This window comes from Coregonus clupeaformis, chromosome 15 (assembly GCF_020615455.1).
Source record: "Coregonus clupeaformis isolate EN_2021a chromosome 15, ASM2061545v1, whole genome shotgun sequence".
NCBI classification, from domain to species: domain Eukaryota; kingdom Metazoa; phylum Chordata; class Actinopteri; order Salmoniformes; family Salmonidae; genus Coregonus; species Coregonus clupeaformis.
This window is the reverse complement of record NC_059206.1, coordinates 66590793-66603462: the sequence shown is the minus strand read 5'-3', so window position 1 is coordinate 66603462 and position 12670 is coordinate 66590793. Positions and strand designations below refer to the sequence as shown.

At 45.3% G+C, this 12670-nt stretch overlaps 1 protein-coding gene across 1 annotated transcript in view; it reads right to left on the bottom strand.

Moving 5' to 3' along the window:
- The window catches only part of LOC121535801 (terminal nucleotidyltransferase 4B), a 28703-nt gene extending 16938 nt beyond the window's left edge, over positions 1-11765 (bottom strand). The window contains exon 1 of the mRNA XM_041843093.2: positions 10936-11765. Coding sequence (XP_041699027.1) covers positions 10936-11450 — 515 coding nt within the window. The 5' untranslated portion in view covers positions 11451-11765. The remainder of the gene's footprint in view (positions 1-10935) is intronic.
- Between the last annotated feature and the right edge of the window lie 905 nt (positions 11766-12670).

Here is a 12670-nt window from a genome sequence, read left to right as displayed (position 1 = left end):
AGATCCATTACACAATGGCACAGACACAAGACAGTGACTGGGCCAGTGATTGACTGACTGGGGTTATTTCTGCCTGCAATTCACCCTGCTGTCAATTATTAAAGCTGCAGAGTTACCTGGACAACATACACACCCACACGGCCTAGACCAGAGGCTATATCAATAACGCTAAAGATTTAACTGGATCACACAAACATTCACACGTGGTACTGACTGCCTCCCACACACACACACGGTGCGGCCTAAGCCAGCTGCCACCTCGACCTTTGACCCGACCAACACACGTCCTTGTTGTTCCAAACTCTATTGGTTAGCTCTTGTATGTTCTGGCCAGTGCTTAGTGTTGGGACAGGAAGCGAAGCGGGAACAGAATGGAGAGGAATCAAGCCAGTCAAAGGGGATCGGAGCAGACATGTGGAAACACGAGATCTAACACTCAGTGACCAACCAACGCATACACAGTAAGGAGGATAAAATACTTATTCTCTTTCCTAATCTTTCAAAGGCAACTCGACTAGTTTGAGTTGAATAGCAAGCTGCACATACAGCATTATGATTCTGAGTAGAGCAGAGGCAGCAGTCCTGTTGTGTGAGCAGCTGTAATGTGAGTGAACACCACATACTGGAGGGGTGTACGAGAGGCCAGGACACCAGAGGGCTGAGCTGTCGTGGGCTGGCAGTGTAGCAGGTCACTCCGCCCTGCCCTGGCTGCCTCTTTACTGGGTCTGTTCGCACACACACAATCCCAATCACCCACAGGGCCATGTAAACACAACACATCACCCAGCCAATGACAGGCCTGCAGCACAGCTTCCTTTGGCAGGAAAATCAAAGAGAAAGAGAGTGGGAAAGAAATGGTAGCTACTTCTGCCATTAAACACAAAGCAGAGCTTGTGTAGCCAAGCTTGTGTACCTGAGAGGGCTCAGCTGTGAGAAACACTAGTAGCTACTGTAGAGGACTCAGCCTGCCTGTCATTTTGGTAGCGCACTGCAGAGCACTGCGTTCCAGGGTAAGAGAAGTCTTCCATGGCGCTTGCAGTTGTCTGTGTTTCACCTAATCCTCATCAACACCCAGACAGACATTCCTGGTGTAGCAGCCAGGAGTCCTACTGAAGGGCCCTGACCCGGTTAGACCCGTCGACAGCCGCCCCCAATCACCAGCCTGTCGGCCCAATCTACACAGCAGTCCAGCCAGACAGCCAGACAGTCATGCCAGTTCAATGCCATCAGTCCCTGGGTAGGAGTACTCCTCCCTGATGTGATGATACCAGGCCTTTTCATGCTGCATCACTGCAGTGCAGGTGTTCATCCTCAAACAATGACCCCTTTATATTCACACACAGGAGTGTATCACACAGCTTGTAATGTAAAAAAATCGGCTGCTAAACTAATCTAACTTCTACACCTTTCCTCACCCAAGCATCTCCCATTTTAAGTAGGCCAAGCTAACTCCTCAGGGCAGGCCCGCTAATGGTGTGTGAAGACACCCACCATGAGGTTCCGTGTCCTGAGGTACCATGAGCTGTTTTTCTGGATGGACCAGGGCCTCACATTACACAGTGCATTCTGAGCTGACTGAAGCTACCAGAGGGCGCATTACTGAGCACTATGCAGGGGATTCCTTCTTTCTATCTCTCCTCGTGCTCTCTTCCTCTCTGGTGTTCGTCAAACTGACATGGGAACATGAAGTACCTTCATCAACATGTGACACACGCACAGGCAGCAACAGGCCCACAGATACACTGTACGCTCTGCAGAGGCAACCTGGCTGACAGCATTTATCACGCCCAGCCAGTCACCGCATTAAAGACTGCCCTGTGAACACACCCAGAGGCAACATAGCAAGGTATGACTACAGTGGGCACTAGTGATGGGGGAAAAATCTATACAGCTACATATCGGAATATTATCTTTGACGATATAGCGTATATATTATTTGTTGCGCTAGTTGGCTGTACCTGCACCAAAACTCCAGTATTTTTCCTTCATAGCTTGTTCTCCATCTTTTAAATAGGAGCCAATTTGTTTTCAGAACTTTTATTGCCATGACTGATCAAAACTAGTTCTCATGGCTCTGTCGTCCGTCTGCAGCAGACATACGGGGCGCAATATGTCTGGAACATCGATTCACAATAAAATCACAGTGTTAAATAGCAATACATATAGAATCGTGAGAATCACAATACATATCGTAACGGCACCTAAGTATCTTTATGCACACGCATAAAGGCGTCCACATGCTTCCCAGCCGAAACAGTTCGGAAGAGATTGAAATATTTGTTTGTTTTGGACTTCAGTATGGGTTTACGCCCTTTCGCAAGTGATTGGACAACTGTAGGGATTCTTCAATAAAGTCTTTGTTGTCATTCAACGAGAGACGACTCGTTTTCATGCACATTTCTATATGTAAAATTGCGCGACTACGATCTCCTAGGAAAAACGTCTAAATTAATGACAAATTTAATTCTGACTATTTTGAGGAAGTGTGTACTGGCTACGGCGTCTCAACATTACTATTGCTGTTTTTTCTCATTTTTCAAAATTTCATTTTAAGGGAGTATGTGAGCACACTCGTTCGGTTCGCCTAGTCGACATTGGCTCGCCGTCAGCCGAACTGAAGCATACTGACGCCTTAAGTCACTCCAGACGACAGGGGAGGGGAGGGTGCCATCCTCGGACATACACCACTGTTCAAAAGTTTGGGGTCACTTAGAAATGTCCTTGTTTTCGAAATACAGTGTAGACATTGTTAATGTTGTAAATGGCTATTGCAGCTGGAAACTGCTGATTTTTTATGGAATATCTACATAGGCGTACAGAGGCCCATTATCAGCAACCATCAGTCCTGTGTTCCAATGGCACGTTGTGTTTGCTAATCCAAGTTTTTCATTTAAAAGGCTAATTGATCATTAGAAAACCCTTTTGCGATTATGTTAGCACAGCTGGAAACTGTTGTGCTGATTAAAGAAGCAATAAAACTGGCCTTCTTGAGACTAGTTGAGTATCTGGAGCATCAGCAATTGTGGGTTCGCTCAAAATGGCCAGAAACAAATAACTTTCTTCTGAAACTCGTCAGTCTATTCTTGTTCTGAGAAATGAAGGCTATTCCATGCGAGAAATTGCCAAGAAACTGAAGATCTCGTACAACACTGTGTACTACTCCCTTCACAGAACAGCGCAAACTGGCTCTAACCAGAATAGAAAGAGGAGTGAGAGGCCCCGGTGCACAACTGAGCAAGAGGACAAATACATTAGAGTGTCTAGTTTGAGAAACAGACGCCTCACAGGTCCTCAACTGGCAGCTTCATTAAATAGTACCCGCAAAAAAACAGTTTCAACGTCAACAGTGAAGAGGCGACTCTGGGATGCTGACCTTCTAGGCAGAGTTGCAAAGAAAAAAGCCATATCTCAGACTGGCCAAAAAATTTAAGATGGGCAAAATAACACAGACACTGGACAGAGGAAGATTGGAAAAAGTGTTATGGACAGACAAATCGAAGTTTGAGGTGTTCGGATCACAAAGAAGAACATTTGTGAGACGCAGACCAAATGAAAAGATGCTGGAGGAGTGCTTGATGCCATCTGTCAAGCATGGGGGAGGCAATGTGATGGTCTGGGGTTGCTTTGGTAAAGTGGGAGATTTGTACAGGGTAAAAGGGATCTTGAAGAAGGAAGGCTATCACTCCATTTTGCAACACCATGCCATACCCTGTGGACGGCGCTTGATTGGAGCCAATTTCCTCCTACAACAGGACAATGACCCAAAGCACAGCTCCAAACTATGCAATAACTATTTAGGGAAGAAGCAGTCAGCTGGTATTCTGTCTATAATGGAGTGGCCAGCACAGTCACCGGATCTCAACCCTATTGAGCTGTTGTGGCAGCAGCTTGACCGTATGGTACGTAAGAAGTGCCCATCAAGCCAATCCAACTTGTGGGAGGTGCTTCAGGAAGCATGGGGTGAAATCTCTTCAGATTACCTCAACAAATTGACAACTAGAATGCCAAAGATCTGCAAGGCTGTAATTGATGCAAATGGAGGATTCTTTGACGAAAGCAAAGTTTGAAGGACAATATTATTATTTCTATTAAAAATCATTATTTCTAACCTTGTCAATGACTACATTTCCTATGCATTTTGCTATATTTCCTATTCAAACGCATTTTATTGCATGACATAAGTATTTGATCACCTACCAACCAGTAAGAATTCCGGCTCTCATTCCCTGTATTAACTGCACCTGTTTGAACTCGTTACCTGTATAAAAGACACCTGTCCACACATTCAATCAAACAGACTCCAACCTCTCCACAATGGCCAAGACCAGAGAGCTGTGTAAGGACATCAGGTAAAATTGTAGACCTGCACAAGGCTGGGATGGGCTACAGGACAATAGGCAAGCAGCTTGGTGAGAAGGCAACAACTGTTGGCGCAATATTTAGAAAATGGAAGAAGTTCAAGATGACGGTCAATCACCCTCGGTCTGGGGGCTCCATGCAAGATCTCACCTCGTGGGGCATCAATGATCATGAGGAAGGTGAGGGATCAGCCCAGAACTACACGGCAGGACCTGGTCAATGACCTGAAGAGAGCTGGGACCACAGTCTCAAAGAAAACCATTAGTAACACACTACGCCGTCATGGATTAAAATCCTGCAGAGCACGCAAGGTCCCCCTGCTCAAGCCAGCGCATGTCCAGGCCCGTCTGAAGTTTACCAATGACCATCTGGATGATCCAGAGGAGGAATGGGAGAAGGTCATGTGGTCTGATGAGACAAAAATATAGCTTTTTGGTCTAAACTCCACTCGCCGTGTTTGGAGGAAGAAGAAGGATGAGTACAACCCCAAGAACACCATCCCAACCATTAAGCATGGAGGTGGAAACATCATTCTTTGGGGATGCTTTTCTGCAAAGGGGACAGGACGACTGCACCGTATTGAGGGGAGGATGGATGGGGCCATGTATCGCGAGATCATGGCCAACAACCTCCTTCCCTCAGTAAGAGCATTGAAGATGGGTCGTGGCTGGGTCTTCCAGCATGACAACGACCGAAACACACAGCCAGGGCAACTAAGGAGTGGCTCCGTAAGAAGCATCTCAAGGTCCTGGAGTGGCCTAGCCAGTCTCCAGACCTTAACCCAATAGAAAATCTTTGGAGGGAGCTGAAAGTCCGTATTGCCCAGCGACAGCCCCGAAACCTGAAGGATCTGGAGAAGGTCTGTATGGAAGAGTGGGCCAAAATCCCTGCTGCAGTGTGTGCAAACCTGGTCAAGACCTACAGGAAACGTATGATCTCTGTAATTGCAAACAAAGGTTTCTGTACCAAATATTAAGTTCTGCTTTTCTGATGTATCAAATACTTATGTCATGCAATAAAATGCAAATTAATTACTTAAAAATCATACAATGTGATTTTCTGGATTTTTGTTTTAGATTCCGTCTCTCACATTTGAAGTGTACCTATGATTTGAAAAGGCGTATGTCTGCCAGTCTCCAACTGTGTGACTAGAAATGGAGTTGTATCTCACACTGCCAGCCTCCTACACTGTGCTTTTAACTAAATAAAAACAGTGCAAGAGTCAGTTTCATTTCAGAGAGTCAGCCTAAGCATAGGTTCTCTATTCCAGCTCAGACCTGTGGTGCTGCTAAGTTTCATTTGCCTGGCTGTCTGTGTGAGAGAGAAGCATGGGTTTCGTTTCAGGGTTAAGCCACATCTCCTCGTCACCCAGGGAACCGGCTTAGACCAGGGGGAGCGGCCCAGCGCCACTGGAGCATGTGACAAACAAATGGCTCCTTCCTGAAACCTTCTGGATCACATTACAGATAGCACAGCCTCAGCCAAAGGAACAGAACACAGACCCTTGGCACTTGGGGTATAACTTCAGGGTCTCCTCTGCGAGGTTACTGTTGCTGTGGCAGACTAGTGCTGCTTATTGACCAGCTGCTCAGACGGACCGACAGTATAAAGGTGTGTGAGAGCCAGAGGGCAGTGCACATGTCTCAGTTCAGACAAAGGCAGTAAAAGACAGAGGAGAGAAAATCATAACTGGCTGCCAAAGCGCCTTTGAGAAAGGAGAGGGTTCGCTTGCAGATGGCTTTTCGGATGTGCCAGGCCAGCCTCCTGGTTTAGAATGGCCTCCACCGAACAGCATTACAGCAACCAGCTATAAATACTGCAGAAGGACCAGGGACAGAAATAACAGGGTACTGTACCAGGCCCATGTTTCATAGCGTTGCCAGAAACAGTGAGACACACGTCATCCAGCAGGCATTCTCTTCACGTGAACCTGCACAAACTCCTCACTCACTGCTTATTAGGCAGTCCCTCAGTTGGCAGTGCTACGTCTGTAAATATGCCACACTCACACAAAAACATGAGTAGGCTAGCCTATGAGTGACAGGGCCAGCGATATGCATAGTGTCACACACAGAGGAAAGGATGTCAACCCGAACCACACACACACTGAACATGAGGTGGCCAATTCATTAAGCTTTCATCAATCCCCGACTTATCCTCCAGCAGCACTACGTTGGATCAGACTGGCTACCATAACCAGAGGATTTGGGTTAAAGACAAGTGAGGGCCACGAGGATCCCAGTTGTCCCTGATCGGTAGTGACCTGCTTGACCTCAGTGGAGTTATCTGGCACGCACTAGCTGCGGTTGAAACCATGTGTTTAGTGCTGCAAAAAAAGCTCCTGGCATTCCACAGGCTCCAAAACATCTGGCGTGCTGCAAGTCCAGCCATAAACACTAGACTACACTTACATTACGCCCTCCTCTTCAATTAAAGCCCTAAGGACCGATCCACCATAACAACATCTAGGCCTATATTCAGCAGTACAGAGAGAGACCCATGGATGGACCCAGACATCAAAAGAACAATGTGATCTTTATTAATTGGGCTGCTAAATCTTGGGCTACCCAAAGTACAATCTGCAGACACACTGTTAACAGATTTGAGCCATCAGCACTAGGCTAAACATTAGCAACAATAGTCTAGTCTACTCAAATTTGTGTGTTTGGTCTAAACGTACTGTATGTCATGTCCTCTGATCTCTGTGACAATTTCCACTCCATCTCTGAGCTCACTTGCTAGACTCCAATCACTACATGAGCCTAGTCTGCCTGTCAACTAAGTCATCATGGCTCCTCCCACTGTGTGAGGCCTTTTAGAAAAGAGCCAGGATGCAACATGTGAGTGGCAGCCTATCAGACAGCCATAGAGATCTGTGGTACACAGGTTGCACATTGAGTTCATCAAGACTGGAGGAGAGAATAGAGCACACGGTGTGGTTCTCATCATTAGTCTCATGGCATGAACTGATGCCTGTACCTCGGTAGGTTTCTCTTCATCGGTCTGGCTGAAAGGCATTTATACAGGCTTATGAAAATGCAATTGCCAGAAATGTTGAAATACTGACCATCAAAAGAGATGGACATGTCTTTTTTCGTGAACATTTTCTAAATTTTGAACATCCAATACTTTTACAACAATGATTACCATAACTTGTACAACTGAAACGACCACCAAAAAAACACAGCGGTCTCCAATCATCTAAACGTATTGTCAAACAGTACGACATTCACAAAATAAATATGATTGTCTTTCAGTATTGATTTTGTCTGAGAGGCCTGTGCTGCTGACAGATGTCCCAAACCTAGAAACAAGCTACCTAACAATTAGCTGTGGGACTTGGATCATACATCTCAGAGATGGTTCTAAAAACAATAATGTACCTGTACTGATAGTCACAGAGTGATTAGCAGCACATTTTGATGGAGTCAACATTGTACAAAACTGATCTGGCACGGTGTGACTGCTGATCTTCACACACAGGACCATGGACATGGTTGTGTTCAATAGGGCACAAGTAGGGAACACTTTAGCAAAAGGTTTCAAAAGGTAATTAAACAAACATTTCTTATTGGACAAGTTCACTCCATTTCGGGAAGTTTTATTCTGTTTTGTGCCTAGTGAACACAACCCAGGTCTTTCCACAGCTAGTTGTATGTGACAGCACAGTGCAGCCATTCAAACACTATTTTAGGCAGTCCACTCCACTCATACACCAAGAAAATCAATGGGTCTTTCAACAACAGCTTTTGTTTCAGTGAATCAGAGGTGGCAGAACTCCATTGCTGCTCCAGAGCTCATTGGATGGAGGGCTCTTTGACATCAGAGAAAGAGCTCAGGTTTCTCTCCTGGAGGGGCGGGTTTGTTTTGGGAGAGCAAAGCCAGGACATGCTCAGCGTGTGCTGCATGTAAACACAGCACCCCTTATACAGGGAGGCTGGACCTTCTGGGCTCAACCATGCAGTCCAACAACTCTGCATGCATTCACACACCTTCGCCCCTATCCGCCCTATCCCCACCCCCGCAACCAAGAACAGTGCCTTACTCGTCCAAGGAAAATCCTTCATCTTCTCCCACCCTCTTTCCTTTCCCCTCCTCATCAAATTGTGTATGCCACGGTGATCGCAGTCACACTAATGTAAAATCAACCTCTTGACTAATGCGAGCCTGAATAGCGATCCCCCAGGTATCACAAGCAAAGGAAAATGCATCTGGATGTGAATCACTTTCCAATTTTCCGCTCCCAGTCAGGGACTTGGGGAAGAAAGCTAATGAAATGTTTCCACAACCAGAGATTACAAGCCTGAAAAACACTTTCTGAAAGCGACACTATCAGTTGGCAGATGTCTAGGCTTTTACATTTATATATTGTGAAATATCTGTTCATAATGAAGCTCAGTAACTAAACATTGTGAGCAGAATAAGAACCAGGAGTGTGAGAGACAGAGCCTGGTTGTGACTGTGATCCAGGCTGTATAGTAAAGGTTGGGGTATTAGAGTAATCACTAAGGAATGTCTTTATGCAAACAGTGTGCTTCATATTACTATAAATGAGGATCAGCCTAGCTAAAACGTTGCTCTGGGCTCTTGCATGTTGCTAGCCTACGCTTGTCAGACACAGAGAAGAGAAAGAACACGCCTCTACACCTCAGCCTTTAAACCAACACCCCACCCACCTCAGGACTTTTCTCTAGTTTAAACTAGTAAGAACTGCATTACTAAAATAGCTCTATATCACACTAAGATTATATAAACTAATTGGTAAATATGTTTTCAAGACAAACCCGGTCCTTCATATCTGGAACAATAAACAGAGCGGACTCAGGCAAAACAACGGTGATAAGATAAGGAAGGCACCTGGATGGTTGTAAAGCAGCACATTTCATTTCAGCATCACGTGTCTGTGGAAACACCCTCTGTCATAATAGAGAAAATGGTTACAGTAACCTAACCTCTATATCTGCTTTGTACCAACCTGACATATTGATCATAATCAGTAAGCTAGTATAGCCAACCTATATGAAAGAGAGTGTACTAGAGTTCAGACTCTACTAAGAGGTCTGGACCTTGATGGCATACTTGCCCTGTAGCTACAGTCACAAGCCCCACTGACTGTTCGTCCCTGATTGCTACATTTTTGTCAGAAGTTGTACAATCTCTGTCAACTCTCTGGCCTTTATGTACGGAACACTTCGAGAGAAGGGGAATAGTTCAGCCTCTCTATACATGTTGTGTACTATGGCTTCTGGCCAAGAGGTCTGAACCTTGAAGATACATGTTTTGCATTTGCATCTGCCCAGCTGCTCCCCTTGAAATGGGGGGCAGAACTCACTGATTTCACCTCACTTTCCACGTCCTCATTAAGAAATAGATACAATTTCTGAATTGCGACTTGATGTGGGTCTGTTATGTTTGCTATATGTACTCTGACAGTTATCATTGTTTGTTCCTATTCACTCACCGTAGTTGAGATATCCCCAAATAGCCACCATACTATTTACATTTTAGTCATTTAGCAGACGCTCTTATCCAGAGCGACTTACAGTTAGGGAGTGCATACATTTTCATACTGGCCCCCGTGGGAAACGAACCCACAACCCTGGTGTTGCCATGCTCTACCAACTGAGCAACAGGGGACATACTATGACTTTGGCTAAAGGAATACATTGTGCTTGTGATGCCAGTTAGCTCACAAATGTAAGGATGTGTGAGTTGGAGAAAAAAACAAGCTGCTTTGGACACAAATAGTTGATTTGTTTCTAATATTGAGCGTTGACCTAACAAAAACAAACATTTCAATTTTTCTTGCCAACCCATTGTGTTCTTCTATCATGTTGCCTAGGTAAAAATATCTGTAATACATCTGTTGCTATGTCAGTATTACTGATCCACCTTATAAAACTTGAAACAGACAAGAAATACCAGCATTAGTTAGGCAGGCTTAGCCTGACAGTCTACATGTCAACTATTTAAAAAAAGAGTACTGCAGTGACTTGACTATGCTTCCTGCTCGGGACTCGTGCTTTTAGCTAAATGTCAGCCAGATACTTTGATGTTTTGCTTAGGTCGTCAGCGTGGTGTCCCCTGTAGCTCAGTTGGTAGAGCATGGCGCTTGCAATGCCAGGGTTGTGGGTTCGTTTCCCATGGGGGGCCAGTATGAAAATGTATGCACTCACTAACTGTAAGTCGCTCTGGATAAGAGCGTCTACTAAATGACTTAAATGTAGTGAACACATGCATATGTTGGCAACCACGAGGTAGCTAGCTATCAAGGTCATAACACAAACTACTGGAGCTAACTATCCCATTGCTTTCGACTGACCTTAGCTGGCTAGGAACGTCACCCAAAATGACGGATTATGACGCTTGACGGTGAAATCGGCACGCCTAAATATGGCTATGATTTCTAACCATAAGAATATGTGCGCTCACTTCACCAGCCAAGTTAGCTGGCTGGCTAGTTGTCTAACCAACTAGTGTGGTATAGATAGCTAGTTAACGCGTGATTTATTATTAGCTAACTACTTGTAGCTAGTTTTGATGTGTGTCATTTCGTTACTTCATTTCGTTACTTACCCTAGGATTCCTTCAGAGTAGTTCTTGACTTTCCATGGTGTTCCCATGTAACCACAGCCTCCGGTCTCGAGGCTACTGTTGAATCCATAAGTGCTAGCCTTGTTGTCTCTTTTCCTTTTGTTGGGGTGTCCTGCGACCACAGAGACCCGAGTACCCACTTGCCCCCCTCCGCTGCCCCTCCCCAACGATGAACGGTTGTTGTGGTTGTTATTAGCTTCCAACGGAATAAAGTCTCGTTGTTCGATTACATCTCTGTCTTTCGTTGAGTTGGACATTCCCTGGTTCCTGGGTTCGCTGTTAGTGACAGCTCCGTTCTTGCTCGAGATCACGTTACCCAATGTCCCGTTGATGTTCGATTTCGGACTGAGGCTTGAAGTGCTAGACAAACTACCCGTGTTACAGTTGTTATTGAAGTACAGATTCCCCAGTCCTTGTGTCGTTTCCCAAATCTGCATCCACAGGCTGTTGGCTGGTCCACGTTGTTCTGGCTGAAACCAAGCGATTCTTGGATCCATCAAACGACACTGCCCCAGAGCAAGGCTCAGTTCGTGTAGCTAAAGCTAGCCAGGTAGTTAGCTAGCTAACCTCACTCGTAAGCTTTACAGCGGACTAAAGTCAGCTAGGTAGGTTACTTCAAATTGCTATAAAATATCTGAATCTTACTGCCATCCATTAATTAAAACGAAGATCAGAAAATATTATTATTAGACGGTAGGCGACGTGTTCAATGAAATGATGTTGGCAAAGTTTGGATTCAAGAATGAAGGAAACGTGCGGCCGTTGCCTATCGAAGCGATTATTCTGACCCTTCCTTCTGGGGGGTGGGTCCTCAATGGCGGACACTGCGCAGCCGCAGATTCGCACAGAGTGAAATGGGGATTCGAAAAGGGCGGAGAAAGTGTAGTTCTTACGCAAGATCAGAACATGTTTCTTATTGCGTAACAATGGGCGATTGATGAATTATTTTCAGATGAGAACATGAGGTATACACACTGAAATAAATTTGTGGGAGGTTTGTAATAATAGAAAAAGCAAAACTAGACCAAACTAACATGGTTACTTCATGTCATGACAGGATATTCTATCCATCAGGCTGATAAAATTACGTTTCCATTATTTCAAAGTATGAAAGCAGCATATCAAAGTGGAGGCTATCTACCAATAGCGGTGCCTTCTCCCTTGTCAATGAAACCACCATTTCTGAACTATTTTCTAAATCCAAAACCACATCCTGCTATCTTGACCCCATGACGACTGCCTTAGTTAAGGCATGCCTCCCTATTCTCCGCCTCCTAGTGGTCAAGATTGTAAATGCATCTCTCACATCTGGCATTGTTCCTACTCCTTTGAAAACAGCGGCTATAACTCCCATACTGAAGAAACAGGGCCCGGACCCTGAGATCCCAACTACTGGCCCCGTGTAGCTCAGTTGGTAGAACATGACGCTTGCAACGCTAGGGTTGTGGGTTCGTTTCCCACGGGGGGGCAGTATGAAAAAAGTATGAAAATGTATGCACTCACTAACTGTAAGTGAGCGTCTGCTAAAAATGTAAAATACAGGCCTAACTCAAACCTCGCTTGAGTGGGTGGTAGCATCACAAATCCAACAACACATGGCCGCTCATGGACTTTTGGAACCCCTCCAGGTCAGGCTTCCGGGCTATGCATAGCACTGAAACTGCCTTGGTAAAGGTAGTGAACGACCTCCTCTGTGCTACTGATGCTGGGAACATCT